This window comes from Eulemur rufifrons, chromosome 4 (genome assembly GCF_041146395.1).
Source record: "Eulemur rufifrons isolate Redbay chromosome 4, OSU_ERuf_1, whole genome shotgun sequence".
Classification (NCBI taxonomy): Eukaryota; Metazoa; Chordata; class Mammalia; order Primates; family Lemuridae; genus Eulemur; species Eulemur rufifrons.
In genome coordinates this window covers 62,599,573-62,619,042 of record NC_090986.1, presented here as the reverse complement: position 1 = coordinate 62,619,042, position 19,470 = coordinate 62,599,573, and the positions used below count along the sequence as shown (strand labels likewise).

The following is a 19,470-nucleotide window of genomic DNA, read 5'->3' as shown; positions in this document are numbered from 1 at the left end:
GCAAGACATAGTTAAAGGATTAGTATGAAAATATACATACCACAGGTTGTTTTGTTATGTCTACCAAGTCCTTAAGGTTATAATACTGATGTTTCTCAAAGGCTGAAAACAGCATGTCTAAAACGTGTTGTTTATCAGCTCGGGCTCGCTTTCCATCTTCTTTCTTTTTCCTTTCATATTCAATCTATATGCAAAAAGCAAAAGAAAGGCATCAGTTCACCATGCTCACTCTGAAACACAGGCCTTCTCTTTTTAGTCATCCAGCAATGATTAGACTTTAAGTTTCGAGGGTCCTAGTTGCTCCAAGGGCTCCCTATACCTTCAGTGTCTAACTGTAAACCATTTTCATCATTTCCTAAAGCTTTAAGTAGCGTGCCCATTTCCCCTCAAAAAGGCTTTCTCTGCCAACATTATATCAGTTCAATGTGGCCAGTTGGTTAGCTTGTGTTGATCAGAAACTCCAACTTGCAGTTCCTTTGTTTTTGATTAACCAAAATACAGTAAAATAGTTTATTTAGTAAATGCAGTTTGATGGGTAACATCTTTCAGAAACGTAGCGTTTCTTGGGGGCAGACAGATAATATACTACAGGTTCTCTAGGGAAGGAAAAGTCTGAGAAGGATTGGTAAAAAAGGAAAGACCATGGGCAGTGACAGCAGTCCTTTTCTCATCTGGACCCTGTGTGACCTCCTTGAACTTGTGTTTTCTCCTATAAAATGAATAAAGATTAGCCCAGTGTGATGGCTCATGCCTATAATCCCAGTGACTTGGGAGGCTAAGGAAGGAGACTTGCTTGAGCCTAGGACTTTGAGACCAGCCTGGGCAACATAGTGAGACCCTGTCTCTACAAAAACTAAGAAAAACTTAGCCAGATGTGGTGGTGCATGCCTGTAGTCCCAGCTACTCAGGAGGCTGAGGCGGGAGGATCACTTGAGCCCAGGAGTTTGAGACTGCAGTGAGCAATGATTGTGCCACTGTACTCCAGCCTTGGCAACAGAGCAGGACCCTGTCTCAAAAAATTAAAATAAATAAATAAAGAAAATGAAGTTTAACAAGAGAAAGGGGTAAATATTAATATATACTGAGTACTCAGCCACAAGCAAACCATTTTTTTGAAATTCCCATTTTATCTTAAAACTTCATGTGATCTCTAAATTCACCTGTATAATATATCTTTATTTATTTTTAATACATCTTTACCTTTAACACAAAAATAAAAAATGAAATACTTCCCATCCAAATAAAAATGACACTCTAGACCCATGTGTTATGTTTGTCCCATAGTTTTGTGTGCCCCCATGCACACCAGTTTAGAAAGCAGTGGCACTAAGAGAATGCAGATATTCTCTCCTACTGTTACCACGCTGGGACTATTCATTTGTGAAGATTTACCTTTTTATTGAAAATGTGAAGCTTCTATTCACTTATTTCAGTTAATTAAGTTTTTAAATTTTTTTTAGAAACACTTCATTTTTATAAAGCATCAGGAACTAGTTAGAGAGGAAATATATATAAACCCCAGCAGCCAACCTTGTAAATAAAGCATCAGTAGGCTGGGTGGAAACTGCCAAAGAACAATCTCTTGTGCATCAGCTGGAATAACTATAATCTGGGGCCTAGCTTCAACAGCAATGAAGTGCATTTCAAAACTTACAAACTAAATTATTGCAAAAATTCCAGCCTCAGGTAGTTTGGCTTACTCCCTATATTTTTAACAATAGATATTTGCTATTAAAAAAGATAAAATTTAGTTTTTATTGATGTGTTGATGTTAAAACTAAAAATATATCTTTATACATAATCAGAGATGGTCAGATTAGTAGCAAAAGACAACTTTGACAAGCCTGAGTATCTTTCTTTCTTTCTTTCCTTTTGTTTTTAGAGACAGGGGCTCATCATAGCTCACTGTAACCTTGAACTCCTGGGCTCAAGCTATTCTCCTGCCACAGTCTCCCCAATAGCTAGGACTACAGTCGCACACCACCATGCTTGGCTAATTTTTCTATTTTTTGTAGAGACGGGGTCTCGCCCTTGCTCAGGCTGGTCTCAAACTCCTGGCTTCAAGCGATTTTCCCATTTCGGCCTCCCAAAGTGCTAGGATTATAGGCATAAACCACCACACTGGCCCTATCTTTTAATTAAATAAAATTAGGAGGGATATACGGGGAAAGGACTAACTTAATCATCTTAATTTTTTGATACATACATTCTGGGAGTACAATTCAAAATGCATTCTGCAGCTTAAACATGGACTATACACTAGGTACTGCACCATCATAAGGGGCGAATAAGACAGTGTTCTCTTTCCAAGGGTAAACTCTTCTTAGGGCTCATGGATTAAAATGTATATAAAGGGCCTTGAACATTTCAAATGCAGTGACAGACCATAAAGCTACCCAGGGCAAGATCACGATGGTGAAAAAAAACGCAAATGTATGACTCAGATTATATAGCTGAGAAGGAATGAAATCCAGCCAGCTTCAAGATTTTCTGGATGAGAAGAGTATGAAAGAGAACAACTATGGGCAGCTACAGAGGATTTAGAGAAGAGCCAGAAGCAAGACTGGAGAGAGGAGAGACCAGAGAAATCTATGACTAAGGAGTTTTCCCAATGTGGGGAACAGAGAGAAACAGACCAAAAAAATGCACTTAAGAACCAAGGCAGAAGTGTACAGTCTGCCCCAATTCAGCAAAGAAGGAAGCTATAGAGACAGCTAAGACCAAAGGCGATGGACCTGAGGTTCATTCAAAGAGGAATTTTCTTTTTCTAGAGTCAAAAGGATAGAATTATTGTGGAGAAAGAAAATGAGACAGACTAGGACAAAACCCCTAAATCTAAGCATCAGGGTCTTTAGATGAAAAAATGGAATGATATCATGGAATGCCTTTAGGGATAAATATTTTAAGCCTCTCTTTGCTGACCAGTGACTAAAACATACCACATTTTTCATATTTACTTAGTTTGTATCCTGAAATCTCCTTTTGCTGTTGCACTGCACTTGAATGGGTTTATGTTTATATTGCATTGGATGGTCTAGAAAGGGGGCCTGCTGAAAAGCAGGAAAAAGTCTGGATCAGGGGATGAAGATATAATCCTTTGTTCCGGTCAAGCCGGGGATGAGAAACTTAATTTGGGACCTAGAAAACAGAAGGACTAAGAGTAAGGAGAGGTGGGAAAAGCCACCCCCTTCCCACAGGCTTGAGTGGGATGTGGGACTTCATTTATAGCCGAAGGCCATTAGTCTTCAAGAAAGACAATGCAAAGAAAGTGGGTACCTAGCAACAGAGCAGTGCTAGGCTTTTGTATTCTGTATGGGGCCATAGCTGCATGATACTGTCTGACCTCCTTTTCCAGCTTTAATTTTTGCTGAAAGAAGACAGAAAAAGTTAAATTCAGGAAATAGGAAAGAGGAGAAGGGATAGCATATCCAGTTTCCACACTTAGCAGGCTCTTCATCCTGTAAAATGATTGGAGAAGCTAGTAAGAGTAACAGGAAAAATGTTTTCAAATAAACAAACCCACTGGTAAAGCAAGATTGCCCACTTCAGGGAGGCTATTCTAGTTGGCAGCGGAGAGAAAAACTGAAGTGTTTGTTATCAAGTTGTCCCAACCCCAGAGCCAGGTGCCAGACTTAAGAGGGCCTGAATTCCAGGTAAGAATTTAGAATAAATTAGAAAGGAACTTTAAAATCAAAACTAGGGTTAAGATTAAAGGTCACATAAAGTTGTGATGAATAATGTTAATGAGTAGTAAGAAAACTACCAAATTCTACTCAGATTAAAAAAAAAATCTTGGTTTACATGCTTCAGTCTCATATAATTGCATTTCATGTTGGTGCTTTCCTCCTTTAAAATGAGTGGGGAAGACAGACTAGAAATGCATGCTTATCTTTCTGTGTTAACCATGTCCATCACTGGCTCAATTCCTGGGAGCAGTGCACAGCCTAACACTACTTTAGCCTAGTGAACAAAAACTCTCGAAAGTGTAATCTGAAAACCCAGACATATAAAATAATAATAGCAATAACAATAGAAATATTCCATTTCTCTATTTTTTAGAGAATTTCAACCCTATATTTGTTTAAAAATAAAAACAGGGCCTGTACTATAGAATAATTTATAGAAAAGATTGTTTTAAAACAAAATTTTTGTAATACAGCAATTAGTTAAATCTTTTTTGATAATGTCTATGACAGGCTCATAACCTCAATCCTGCTCTTTGATATCAGATAAATAGTTCCAGTGTTATGTGTTAATTATAAAAAGGGATTTAAATAATTTCCATGGTTATTAAGTTATTAATACCTAAACTTAGCCGAAAACTAACGTCCCTGAAGTAGCTTTTCTTTTTTAAATTAAACACTGTAGAAATGGCAATCTTAATATTATACTCACAACTGAGTACTACAAATAAAATTAATTGTACAAATAAACTACAAATGATATGAACTAGTCTATTTAGGAGAAGACTGTAGTTTTGAGATAATGTTATTTCTCTTCTTCTTAGGTCTTTTCCCTCTGGGCATTTTGTTTCTCACTGGCACACAGGCATTGTAAGAAAATGTTATTCAAAGCTGTCAGATATCTAACTTGTTAGCAGCCACTACAAATTATTAGTAAGACTGGAGTAGAAATAGCTTCTGTATTATGTGAATGTTAATTACCGATCTTCTATATGCCCCCAATGACCTTAGATCACTGCCTAACTGACTGCATAAAAATAAATGTCAATTCAGAAAGCACTGTAAATTAAGTCTCCAGTTACAAATTTTTACAATCCAAAAAATTCATCATACACAATTAATTTTACTTTCACAATAGAACACAAATTATTCTTGACTAAAATGCAACCAAATGTTGAAAATCTATTGTGGATGTGGTATATAGATGTTCAACTGTCATTACTGAAACTTTAATCACTGACTAAAATTATAAATGCCACCTACTACCAATTAAAATATTATAATACAGATGTCTGTAAATTTCTAGATTGTTGTTTGCAGAAATACTTTGATTGCTTTGTCAAGGAAGTCTTTGTAAAGGCTTTTAACTTTTGAAGTAAGCGTGACAGCCTTGAATATCATGGCTTTGCATGTCAAATCCTTATGAAAGATTCCTCCCCTCACCCCTCAACCAATGCTTCTATTTCTGCCTAGTGTGTCATTATCTCTTGGGGAAAATTAATTCTTTAGAATCGGTCAGTCCTTGGTGTGCAAATTCAAATGGACAAAGCATGTAGTATATTTATACTATATAACAGGAAAATATTGCTGAAAAGCCTTCATGATACAGTCCTGCAGACATTCATTTTCATCAGTAAAATTCAAAATTTATGCATATAACTTAAAAAAAAGACCCAAAACCTTAGTTCTGGCTCTTAGTTAACACAGTTGGCTGACACACTGAAGGGAAGAGCACATATACATAAAAATAAATTTCCTTTCCAGTTCCTGGGGGTTTACCTCAAGATTTTATATAGTAATTCTGTTCCTTCAAATAATCAGTTTTCTAGTTAAGTTTTTCTAATTCTCTATCACCGTCTGACCAAGAGCTCTTGCCAAGGAAAAAAAAAAAAAAGGCAGAGAGAAATCTTTTTTTTCCCAAACTGCAGGGTGGCAATAATAACAAAAATAAGAAAATATTAATTCTTTTTAAAAATCCTAGGTTTATTAGAAAGAGACTTCCTGGTTTCCTCCCAGGTACCATTACTGAACACCTTCCCCACAACCATCACACAGGAGATGGCAGACAGAACTATAAAAAGTTCCTGTCTCTTTGGATCAGTGGCTGCGTGCTAAATTACCCAGGGAGCTTAAAAAACTTAAGATAGTTGGTGCCACATTAGATCAATTAAATCAATCTCTGGAGGTATATTTCTTTTTTAAAAAGCTTCCTGGGTGATTCTAGTATACAGCCAACCAATATCTAGACAACAGAGGACATGATTTGTCATGAGAAAAGGGATTCCTTATGAGGATGTACACACAAACAAAACACACATAGAGAAGTCACATAGAGAAGTGCCCTTACTTAGATTCAAAGATGGAAGGAGTTGGAAGGAATCTTACACATCAGCTGACTCAGCCCAATTGTAATGCATTTAAATGTTAAGTCTCCACTCCATAGTGAACATGGGATGCATGTAACATATATGTTTATTCAGTACATGTGTTGAGACCGCCTTCGTGAATATTCAAAGCTCATCCTGTAACCTGTTGAATGTGTATACTTAGCCAACCCATTCAGCATAAATTTCTGTTCCACCGTCCCCTCCCTGGAAGTGCCTGCTTTCAGTTTTTGGCCAGATGCTGGGCTTCCTGCCTGCAGGTTTCAATCACCTTCTTAAGAAATAAAACTCTCCTTTCTAAATTTATAAACTGTGTGATTTGTTTTAAGTTGACACTTTGTATCAGCAATATCTAATATAACTTAAGGTACAATATCCACAAAGGTCAAGGGTCACTGTGCCCGTTATTTGCAACAAGCCTTCAGCTCCAGCCTTGGTGGCGGTGGCTACATTTTCAAGATTTCCTTGCTAGCTAGTTTCCAGCTGGGGTTCTGCCAATGGGAGAATAAAAGTAGGAGAAAGGGAGATTTTTTTTCTTTTTTTTTGTATTGCAGGAGCACTTCCTGGCTACAGCAGCTTCCTGATCTTTGGTAACCAGCCCTCTTCTCCCTTTTGCAACTTCAGCCCTTCCATTTTGTATTCATAAATCATTTGTAACCAACTCCCTGCATTAAGTCCCTTTCTGCTCAAAATATCTAGAGTTGATTTTGATTCTGTGATAGACAATGGGTCATTAAAGATAGGGCATGACAAGCTATATTTAAAATGATACTGATAATTTCCTTTTTGGAACGGCCAAGTTCTTGTCATATCTGATTACATTACCATTGTTTCTACCTCATAAAATGATTGATAAAGAGATCATTTTAGAAGCAAGAGAAGTGTCTGTTTTTCCACTTTCTTGTTCACATGTTTGTTTTATTAGCATTATTTATAACCAACAGTTTCTTTGCACATTTTAAAGCCATTTCTTCATTATTTGAGATTGAGTTGAAAGCAAATGAAAACATGAGGGCACCACAGTCAACCCCTTAGTGTTGAACCATAATGACTGACTGGCATACGGACTGCACAAGGGTGCCAGGGCCAATCTGCATTGTAAGTATTTCTAAAACATCATTTCCTTCCTTTATTAGGGGAAGAACAAGATAAATGTTAAGTTACAATATTTTTCCCCTCACCCAATGGGCCCTCTTGTAAACCCTACTTTGATGTCTCTATTATTTCCCAAAATTTGTTTTCACTAATTCAAAGAATGAAGGAAGGAAAATTTGATGTTCAAACGTTTGCAAATTGCAGGATTAATCAAATTCCTGAAGGTCCCCCATCTTTAGTATATTCAAATGCAGTGTCAATTTTGAAAAGGGGGTGCATTATTAGAATCTACAAGTTCTTTTAACACAGAATCCTTTTTACACACCTTTTTTCCTCCCAAGCAAACACAATGTTAGTGTTACAAAAAACTTACTTTGGAAAACGCTGACCTGCATGAACCAATTCAAGTTTTAGAAACTTAATGAAGATTTAAGGCACAGGAAATATCACCTAGGGAAAACCCAACAGGTCATATCCTAGTAAGAGGAGGGTTTTCAAGGCTGCAATTTCAAGGAAGGGGTATTCTAAGACATAATACTAATCATATAATTCTTTTTGGCTCAATAAATGCTTTCTGAATGGCAAGTATGGCAGATATTATATCCCCGAGTTTTGTGAACTAAGGAGATAAATTTGAATTTATTGCTTAGAGTAGCTTCAAGTACAAAACTGGATATTCTCCAGATGTAAATAATAATAAATGTAAATTCATGTATGTGCCATAGGTGGGTGAAAAGTTTCTGGGAATAAATGCAAGGTAGTTTCTTTCTGATCAAACGTAGCAATATATTTTTGCAAATAGTTATGTAATTTTCCACCCCCTCTTTCATTTATTGTACAATTTTTTCCCTTATTTTTATTCTGAAATTGCATTCAATGTTAAAATGAAAAATACTGGGCTTCATGTTTATATAGCTCCATCTGGCAAAACTTTGAAAACATTTCAACATTATATTTGAGTTTAAGGTTTTTATTGAAAGTCTTGATTATGGTACTTCTAAATCATTCTTGCTGACCTATGCTGATGTTTCTCAATCTTTTAAAAATAAATGTCCCCTCTGATAAATAACAAAAAATCTTATACTCTTTCTATAGTTGGTATTATACTACAATACTGAATATACTTTTTAAAGGTAGGCAGGTACCCTCACCCATTCTGATATACTCACATACAAAATAATCACTGAACATTCAAATGCAATGTGGTAGATTATAGTCAATCTTTGTTTTTATGTTAAAAACCTTAATCAAAGACTAATATATGATTCATTACTATAATGACTCATTTACACTATGACAACCATAACACCTTGAACTGAAATGTCACTTAATGTTCAGTGTTGTTAAAATGGATGCTGTAGCTTTATATACTAAGAAGGAGTTCAGAATATATTTATACTTACTTTAGTAGTAAAAAGAAAACAATGCCAAAACACACCAAAACATGACATTTGGTATCTGTCTTCTGTATCTGCTAGGTAGAGCGTCAATGGCAGAAGTCAGAGCTCTGATACTATCAAAGTGCCAGCTTTGATCAACCCAAGAGAGATTTGCCTTTTGCCTCAGAAATGATGGTCTGCAGCAGTATAGCAAGGGTGACCCTTGCAGCGGAATTAAAGGAAAAATGATCATAACATAGACATGTGGACTCACTACTTGAAAAGAATTATACATTGTAGCCCAACTGAAGATCTCGAAAGGCACAACCAGAGAACTGAAAGAAATGGTAGCTCCTTGAAGACAGGTATTTTATTTATTTATACATACACACCAGGGCTATGTATCTCAGGCACAAACAGGTATTTAAAAAATATTTGTTGTTGAGAGAAGATAAATGTTAGACAACTGTGGTAGGTACTCTCATGGCTACTCTTCCCTTTCCATCCCAAAAGAAGAGCTTTACTGCTCACTGTACCAATTCAGACAATACATGCTCACTGTGACAACACCACGACTGGAAAAGATTTCATAAAGAGGACAATTAGGGTAAAATCACTCTAGATCCTACCATCCAAAATAATGACTTAAAATATTTAACCAATCCCAATTTGGGACGTTTGTTTCCAGTCTTTTCCTATATTAAACAATAGAAAGAAACGTTGTATATATATCTTTGGGCACTTGTCTATGATAAATTCCTAGATACAAGATTGCTAAGTCAAAGGACATATCCTCTTATAATGCTTTTGACACAAATTACCAAACTTCCCGCCAGAAAGATAACAGCTATTTACAGCCTATGGAAAGTGTGGTCCTTCCTGTCCTCACTGTGATGAAAACATGTACAAGGGTGGAAACTGTATACAGAAGCCTGGCCCATGAGAGGAGGAAAAAAAGCACAGGAGAAGCACACTAATGAATAAGAAAGATGAAGACAACTAAGACCTATACAATTTTACTTTTCTATTTCTACTGAGCTCCAGAAAATTGTAGTATTCCCATCGAAGAGTAGAAAAGGACAAGAAAGTAGACTTTTATCTATTTGTTTCAATCAAGGGACAACAGAAAAATACCTCTCTTGGATTAATTACCTGACACTCCTGTCTCTACTTATCGTGCCTGTCTTTATTTAGTTTACTTTTCCTCTAAAGTATAATCAGAGGCTGCAAAATGGAAGCCTGGCTAGATGCAGCTGAACTTTGATCTACTTTGTTTAATCCACACAGTATAGCAATTTTAAAAATTTGGTTGCGTTTGGAAGGGTCATGTGCACTCCAGTTCACACAGTCCCTAACATTTTCATCGTTCTACTTATTTAAGATGTCTGCTTAGCCCTGGTGGCATTTGCATTTGCTCTCTTTCATGTAAAATAACCATAAGGAACTCAAATATCGTACAGCAGTGGTTGGCAGATACTATTCTATGTCACTTAATAAATCTGTATACTTAAGCCTAGTCTTAAAGAGGGTTTTGTTCCTAAACTCAGTGTCAAGAGGAATCTTAAGCAACAAAGTAGGACACAAGATTTCGACTGTTAATAGCTACTTAGCTTAGGCATTTTATTTTCAGGAAATCATCACACTTACTACATTACAGGTTTTTCAAAACCCAAAACCCTTGGCCCTTTTAGAATTGCTAATGAGCTGTGGCAACATACACAGCGGTTAACAGTGTGGCTCCTAAGATAGACTGCATGGGTTCAACACCTGGTCTAGTCAATTATACCGTGTGACCTCAGGTAAGCTAACCTGTGTCTCAGTTAGCTGGTCTATAAAATAAGCATAAGAGTAGTAGTTACTTCATAGGGTAGTTATGAAGATTAAATGTCACCATTTATGAAGTGCTCAGAATAGTGCTTGGCACAAATATGTACACAATACATATTATGTATACAATAAATGTGTATATGACATATATAGTATATAAAAGATATATGTGTCAATAAAAAAGATTTTTGAAAACACATACAATAGCCTTTCCTCATCTTCATGAGATATATTCCAAGATCCCCAGTGGATGCCTGAAACCATGGCTAGTGGTACCACACCTATATATACTATGTTTTTCCCTATACATACATGCTTATGATAAAGTTCAATTTATAAATTAGATATGGCAAAAGATTGATAACTAATCATAAAATAGAACAATTATAATAATATACTATAATAGTTATGTAAATGTGGTCTCTCTCTCTCTCTTTTAAAAGATTTTATTGTACTGTACTCACCCTTTTTCTTGTGATATGTTGATCTGACAACTGAGAAGGCTACTAAGTGACTAACAGGTGGGCAGGGTATACAGTGTGGATATGCTGGATAAAGGAATGATTCACATTCTGGGTGGGATGGAGTGGGACAGTGTGAGATTTCATCACACCACTTAGAATCATGTACAATTTAAAAGTTGTGAATTGTTTATTTCTAGAATTTTCCATTCAATATTTTCCAACTGTAGTTGACTGTAGGTAATTGAAACCATGAAAGCAAAACCATGGATAAGCTGGGATACTGTACAGGCAGTCTTCACTTTGCAAGGTAGTATGAAACCATAAAAATGCCTGTGAAAGCTGAAACCAGACAAAGTGATCTTAACAACCAATGGGAAAAACTACTATTGCTCCATGACCTTTAAAATTTTTTGTCAACACATTAAAAATTCTCTTATGGTTAGTCATAAAAGTATAGGGAAAAAAAGTAAAACTAATATTTAGTTCATTGTGATTTAGAAAATTAGTAACATTGAGAATTGAAGTGTTTTATTTCTTTGTAAAAAGTTATCAAGAGACCTTTGAAGAGTGGTTGCCTTTTTCTCATTGTATAACTTACGATATAGAGCGAATATCTTTTCTATGCTTGGAAAATTGTCATATTTCTTTTTATTAATAAGCCTGGATCAGGTACTATAATTCAAGCACCTGGCAGCAAGGTGTATGACTGCTGAGGTCCTTTCAAAGCCTAAGACTCTATGATACAGAAAAGAACAAAGATATAACAGAATGAAAAGAGACACGCAAGACTTACATTGTACTGATGATTGGCAACAGGCTTGTAATTGGTTGTTACAACTTTGTCCAGTTGTTGTGATAGCCTTACAGGTTTGGAAGATTCTTCTATCTGCAATCTGAAAAACATAAGGCATTAATTAACACACCTACTTGTTTAGGAGAATGAAACCTGAAGAGTTACTTCTATAATTCTTCTCTTAATAAATAATAATTAATATATAAAAAGGTAACTTCGAGAATATACTAGCCTTAATACTTGAAAAACAGACTGAATATATATATGACTATAATGTAGAAACAAATACCATAAGCTAAACATACAAACTATCTCTTCACAATTCTACAACATACTTCTCATCCTATATTGCATAGGCAAACCTCAACCACTAAAACCAAGAAGCTAATTAGCTTTAAATTTTTGGAAAAAAAATCTGCATGTAAAAATGAATTGTCTTAAATTACATGGTCTAAAACGTGGTCCCCAACCTTTTTGGTACCAGAGACTGGATTCATGGAAGACAATTTTTCCATGGACTGAGAGGGCTGGGGCGGGGAGGATGGTTTCAGGATGATTCAAGCGCATTACATTTATTATGCAGTCAAACCTCTCTGCTAATGATAATCTGTATTTGCAGCCGCTCCCCAGTGCTAGCATCACCACCTCAGCTCCACCTCAGATCATCAGGCATTAGATTCTCATAAGGAGCGCACAACCTAGATCCCTCACACGTGCAAATTCTCACTAGGAGTTGCGCTCCTATGAGAGTCTAATGCTGCCAATGACCTGACAGGAGGTGGAGCGGTGATGTGAGCAATGAGGAGAGGCTGTAATACAGATGAAGCTTTGCTTGCTCACCTCCTGCTCACCTCCTGCTGTGCGGCCCAGTTCCTAACAAGCTATGGAACAGTATTGGTCTGTGGCCCCGGGGCTTGGGAGCTGCAGGTCTAAAACTAAACAAGTTATTAATTCAAAACTTACATTCACCTGGTAAGAGATAAAGGTAAATAAAAAGAGAATACATCAGCATTCAAGGTCTAGGGACTAGTGGCTCGCTTATTGGACAGTACAGATATAGAACTTTTCCATCATCATGGAAACTTCTACTAGACAGCACTGTTCTGGAACTATTGCAGGACTCTACTTAAATTAAAATATAATTCAAAATGCCACTTTTGGAAAAATAGCCATAAAATAAATATGTGGCACCATGCGGAGCATATATGCCCATAATACACATTCAAGTAACAATCTTGAGATATTTTGTTTTGTATTAAATATAACATGACTCACACACAACCATTTACTTAAAAACTAGATTAGTTCATTTGGTATATCAACACAGTAAATTTTAAAAACTGTTTTAAAGGGGAAAAAAGTGCAGGCAACTATTTTTAACAAGAAAATAGGCATCACTATACATTTTAGACTTCTCATCAGCAAGATATCAGAATTTATGAATGTAATATATTTAAGAAAATTGCCTACCATATCTAGCTAAATTATAATTGAACAGTATGAGTGAAATAAAAGTATTTTTGGGCAAAAAAGTTACATTTATCATTTATAGATCCTCACTGAGAGAAATACTCAAGGATTTATTTCAGTAAGAAGAAAAATGAACCCAAAAGGAACTAGTGAGATGCAACAGTCACAGTAAAGAAATTGAGAACCATGTTAGAAAACTGCCTACTTAATAAAAAAAAAAAAAGAGAGAGGGAGGTGATTTTTTTTAAATGGTGGAACTAACATAAAAGATGGGAAGAGATCAGAATTAATGTGTTTTAAGATTTCTGTATGTTTTCTAAATGTTCTATAATAAGCACCTATTACTTTTATACTCAGAAAAGGAAGTATATTCTCTTAAAGAAAAAAGAAATACTATCATTTCTTGGAAGGTTAGTTTGAAAGCCATACAATTGTTAGTCATTTAAAAATAATACATGTTCAACATTATATATTATTATTTTTTGAATGGGACTGTAAATTCTTTGGTTCAGGAGAATACGAACTAAAAATAATTTCCATTTAAAATCCCTTCAAAAGCATAACTTGAAATATAAAAGGTACCTGTTTTTATAACATTCTTATTATTTAATTCTTTGGATGAAGATAACTTTTAACTTCTGTTTATTTTTAGGTATATAACACCAAATTACTGAGAAGATATTAGATATCTACCAATTGCTCTTTAAATTTGAAATCTATAAATACTATAGGTTTTGTTTTTACTATGATTCCCAAATTCAGTATACTTATTTCTATATGAAAATGTAAACATTTTAATTCTTCCTCTTATTTGTAAATCCATATTTATTGTTTAAGTACATAAAATTATTTATTTTAAAAGTTGTAAGAAAAGTACCCTGGAAATGTCTTTTAAAACTGAATGAATACATAACCATAAATGATATATACAATGTTACTTTGCTTTCCATGTGCCACATATACTTTCTATGAATGTGGACTACATTTCCCTGTTAAGACTGAGAAATCACTAGCTAGAGTCTAGAAGGGAGATGTACACCCAAGAATGGACTTGGACTTAACGATCCTCTGATGGCCTCTTACTATGCTGGGGATGCAGCACAAGTTCCTTCATAAGACTTCGAGCCACTTTGGAACCTAGTCCCTTCTTGTCTCTTCAGCTTTACCCACCATCCTCCCACATCTGTCTCAGGCTACAGCTGTGTCATGACCAGATTCTAGGAGCCGCTTGCTGGCAATCAACCAGCAGGTGTTTACTGGGTGCCTACCTCTGCCAGGCACTGGGTTAGAGGTTGGGAATACAGCAGTAAAGACTTGCTCTAGTACGGAGCATTAAACAAATATCATAATAAACTGCAGTACTGAAGATGGTTGAGGAGGGGGGTTGGGGAGGGGGTATTATGACAAATGATTGCATGTTGATATGAAAAGAAGATTAACCCAAGGAGTGCATTTGAGCGTAAGCTGGAGCATTACCGCACGTGCTTATAAGAGGTGAGGCAAAAAGACTAGGAGGAAATGACTCCTCCAAGCCAAGACGTGTCAAAGCTACCAAGAAATAAACCTTCAGAGAGAGAAAAGTGATTGAAGACAGATAAAGTAATGTTTAAAAAGTGTTAAGAGAACTATTAATAAACGTGTACTTCTTGGGGAAAAAAAAACTAGTGGCAGCCTATTTCTGAAAACACCTCTGTGCTCTAATTTTAGTCCTATCCTCTAATGTAATCAGCTCAAGACTTTGGCCTCTCTAAATGGTAATCTATCTGTTATGCTGCCACTAAATTATCCTCCCTGTTTCAGTCATCTCACCCCAAGATTCGATCTTATGAGACACTCAAGAAGGGAGGCATGGACTAGCTCCTTCCTTCCATATTAAATGATTGTTCCCATTACTTCACAATTTAAAAATTCCTCAGGGTTTCGGTTTGTTTAGTGAAGTGCTTCTTTATAAATGGTAGCTTATTCTTGTCACACTCTTACACGTGTTTGTAGCCACTGCATCCTGATTCAGGTTCATGTGGTATACTTCCCTTTCAATTCTAATTCAACAATTCTAAAAGCCAATTTCATGATTCATGGAGTGTCATGTTATTTTTATCCTCAAAGTACTTAATCTTTTAAATATATAAAAGAAAATGCCGATTGAACTTTTTAAAAAAAAATAAAGAGCTCATACAAAAATTTAACCTTCCTATTATACATGTAAAAAGTCAACTATGAGGGTTTTATTTTAACTAAAAGAAGACATGTTAAAATTCAAAACTCAAAGGTTAATCTATGGACTGAAAATATATTTTTAGGCCGGGCGCGGTGGCTCACGCCTGTAATCCTAACACTCTGGGAGGCCGAGGTGGGCGGATCGTTTGAGCTCAGGAGTTCGAGACCAGCCTGAGCAAGAGCGAGACCCCATCTCTACTAAAAATAGAAAGAAATTATATGGACAGCTAAAAATATATATAGAAAAAAATTAGCCGGGCATGGTGGCGCATGCCTGTAGTACCAGCTACTCGGGAGGCTGAGACAGGAGGATCGCTTGAGCTCAGGAGTTTGAGGTTGCTGTGAGCTAGGCTGACGCCACGGCACTCACTCTAGCCTGGGCAACAGAGTGAGACTCTGTCTCAAAAAAAAAAAAAAAAAAAAAAAGAAAATATATTTTTAAAGAACTAAATCTTAAAATACATTAATTAACCTTGAATAGTGTAAAATAATTTAGCAAGGTTCTTTACTTAACACTAAATAATTCATTTAATATTATCTCATAAGTGTCAGAACAATTTTTAACTCCATTTCATCACCGAAGAATGTACTAAATTATTACTTTTAAGAAAAACTTTATTGCTTCCTAGCTTTTTTTCTATTATGAATAAAAAATTAAACATTACTGACCTCAACATGCTTTCAAAGTCAAAAGACAGCTTATCTGGGTTTGTACAAAATAATATAATTCGGAGATAGTTGGTATGTAAAGCAGAACAGCAAACTACATACAGAGGTGTTAGGCTAGACTGGGAGCAAGCTAAAAGCGTCACTGTTCTGATCATTTTTAGACATAGGTCGTAACTTTTTCAGAAATTAAAAAAAAAGTGTTATTTTCAAGAAACAGGAATAGAAAAATAACGCTGGGCGCTGTGGCTCATGCCTGTAATCCTAGCACTTTGGGAGGCTGAGGCGGGCGGATTGTTTGAGCTCAGGAGTTCGAGATCAGCCTGAGCAGGAGCGAGACCCTGTCTCTACTAAAAAAATAGAAAGAAATTATCTGGACAACTAAAAGCATATAGAAAAAATTAGCCGGGCATGGTGGCACATGCCTGTAGTCCCAGCTACTCGGGAAGCTGAGGCAGGAGGATCGCTTGAGCCCAGGAATTTGAGGTTGCTGTGAGCTAGGCTGATGCCACGGCACTCTAGCCTGGGCAACAGAGTGAGACTGTCTCAAAGAAAAAAAAAAAAAAAAAAAAAAGAAAGAAAAATAATGTTCTGTGATCACTTAGATATAGCCAGGCTTTGTTTTACTTTGTTTCATAAACCATTTGTAAAAATACTTGGTGCTAATTCAGAATATACATCTATATTTGTAGAAGGCAAAGAGAAGGTCTTTTTGTATTTCCCATAGAGAAAGTGCTTGGAAACATACAGTACATTTATAAAATAATTACTGTGATAGTAATTATAGCTAGTCGTAAATCATACTTATCTATTTGTCACAGTATAAAACTTCTTAAGTAACAAGTAACAAATTTAGACAAGCTTGAACTAGTAAGCTTTCTAACGAAATAAAACTCCATTTCTTTTAAAATCCATAATTTTGAATTTTAGGTAATTTAGAATTGTATTCTTGGAAATTCAAGTTAGTGAAGTTTGAAAGTAGTTTCTAAAATATTTGCCTGAATTGTAACATTAAAAACACTAAAATACTTGGGGAAAAATAAAACACAGGTAAAATACTCCTCTGGCTACTATTTGCAGAACAGAGTGGGGCAAAAATGGAGCTGGGTGACCAGGATGGCTACTGTACTAATCCAGAAGAAAGATAACATTTACTTGGAACACAGTGATGATAAAGGAGTAAAAATCAAGTTAAACAAATTTAGGAAACATTTTGAAGACAGATTCAATAAAAATTGGTGCCTAACTGAATGGGGGGATAAAGGAGAAAGAAATGCATCAAGTATTAACTGAGCTCAGATTTCTGGCTTGAGCAACTATAACCTAAGAAGGGTGGACAGAATATATCATTGCAAAACTGTTTCCTATGGGATGTACCATATTTTACTAGGAAATTTATAACTGAGATGCTCCATTTTCAGACCTAGAAAACTACTCCAGTTGAAAATTAAGAGAACTGGCCGGGCGCGGTGGCTCACGCCTGTAATCCTAGCACTCTGGGAGGCCGAGGTGGGCGGATCGTTTGAGCTCAGGAGTTCGAGACCAGCCTGAGCAAGAGCGAGACCCCATCTCTACTAAAAATAGAAAGAAATTATATGGACAGCTAAAAATATATATAGAAAAAAAATTAGCCGGGCATGGTGGTGCATGCCTGTAGTCCCAGCTACTCGGGAGGCTGAGACAGGAGGATTGCTTGAGCCCAGGAGTTTGAGGTTGCTGTGAGCTAGGTTGACGCCACGGCACTCACTCTAGCCTGGGCAACAGAGTGAGACTCTGTCTCAAAAAAAAAAAAAAAAAGAAAATTAAGAGAACTGAAAAATTATTACCTTCTATTTTGAATTCTTAATAAGTTTTACATAAAGATATGAGTTTCTCTTTCTGCCTCACTTAGGTTAAAATAGATACAAACATCTAATGTAGAACAGCTTTAAGAGCAACTCATTTCTCCGGAGAAGAAATAATGATTAACAGTTACTATCACTGCATAACCTTAGCCATATAAAATTATTTAGCCTTGTTACTATTATAAGGAAATAGTCAAACTCATTAAATTACTAGTCTTTCTACGATTATTATTTGAAGAGTCAGTTTTATCTCACAGAAATTCTACCAAGACCCGCCCCCCCCCGCCCCCCCGCCCCACCAAAAAAAAAGCTCAAAGCTCAAGGGCTACATGACCTAAGAGCTGAAACACTAATAAAATGACAACAACTGCAACAGAAATGATAAGACATTTAAAGTGTACTTACTACGTGCTAGAAACTGTGGTAAGAGCTTTACCTATATCATCTCAATCTCATTTTTTCCTCAGAGTAAGCAAAAACACAGCTGAAACTCTGGCAGTTAATCATTACTTTAAATGGTCCCATAAAAGGCCATATAACAGAATAAAATTTCTAATTAAAATCACACAGAACTTAGTTCAAAATAAGTAATTCCTCCTTGACTGTCATCTGCCTTCCTACAACTAATCAATTCTACACACACAGAAAGAATATATTTTCCTGTACAACACTTTTAAAAAAGATTCCTATTAAGTCAATGTTACTAGTCATTAGGCCATAACCATGGTTCATAATCGCCCTTATCAAAATTACAGTCGGACCTCCATATCTGAATGTTCTACATCTGCAGATTCAACCAACTTTGGATAGAAAATATTTGGGGGTGGGGGGAAGCCCCAATAAAAATGACAATGCAACAAAAAAAAATAATACAAATTTAAAAATACAGTGTAACAACTCTTTACATAGCATTTACATTGCATTAGGCATTATAAGTAATCTAGAGATGATTTAAAGTATACTGGAGGGTAGGTTATGCAAACATGATACTTTTATGTAACAGACTTCAGCATCCACAGATTTTGGTATCTGAGCGGGTCCTGGGACCAATCCCCTGTGGATACCGAGGGATGACTGTACTTCTTTATTATTATAGACAGTTATGTATTACATGGGAATTCAAATTACTTTATATTTTGAAAATATAAAATTCATGTAAACATAAAAGAATAGTAGCCATATACATCTTCCAACTATTTTAAAGGATGAACACTGGTAAGACTTAACAAAATTAAGAAATGCCAAACTCTCACTCCAAGCTGTTGTCAGAGTTAGGAAGAGAACTCCATTAATTTTAGTCAATAAATCCTCTATAAATCCTCATTTATAAGTACAGTGTTTTTCATGTAACAGCAACTCAATAAATATTTGTTGAACAAATGAATAAATGACACCTTTATTGGACAATTAGATCACAAAGAAAAAGGCAGACTCCCGTGTTAGCAAATACCATAATACTGCCTGGTTTTATACAAGTGGATTATTTTAACATCTAAGCAGAATTGCTTTGCTAATCTGGTTATCAACAGAATTAAACAACAAAAATCCTGAACAACACATTTCCACCAGCAATTGCCAATGTAGGAGTCATTTCATAATGTAAACATCATTTTAGCATTCATCTTTCCTTTATGCTGTAGCTATACTT

General features: G+C 35.8%; 1 protein-coding gene across 1 annotated transcript in view; it reads right to left on the bottom strand.

Moving 5' to 3' along the window:
* Window positions 1–19,470, bottom strand: part of GTF2F2 (general transcription factor IIF subunit 2) — a 133,270-nt gene that overhangs the window by 14,556 nt on the left and 99,244 nt on the right. The window contains exons 6-7 of the mRNA XM_069467232.1: window positions 11,626–11,725; window positions 41–184 (exon numbers count right to left, since the gene is read on the bottom strand). Coding sequence (XP_069323333.1) covers window positions 41–184; window positions 11,626–11,725 — 244 coding nt within the window. The remainder of the gene's footprint in view (window positions 1–40; window positions 185–11,625; window positions 11,726–19,470) is intronic.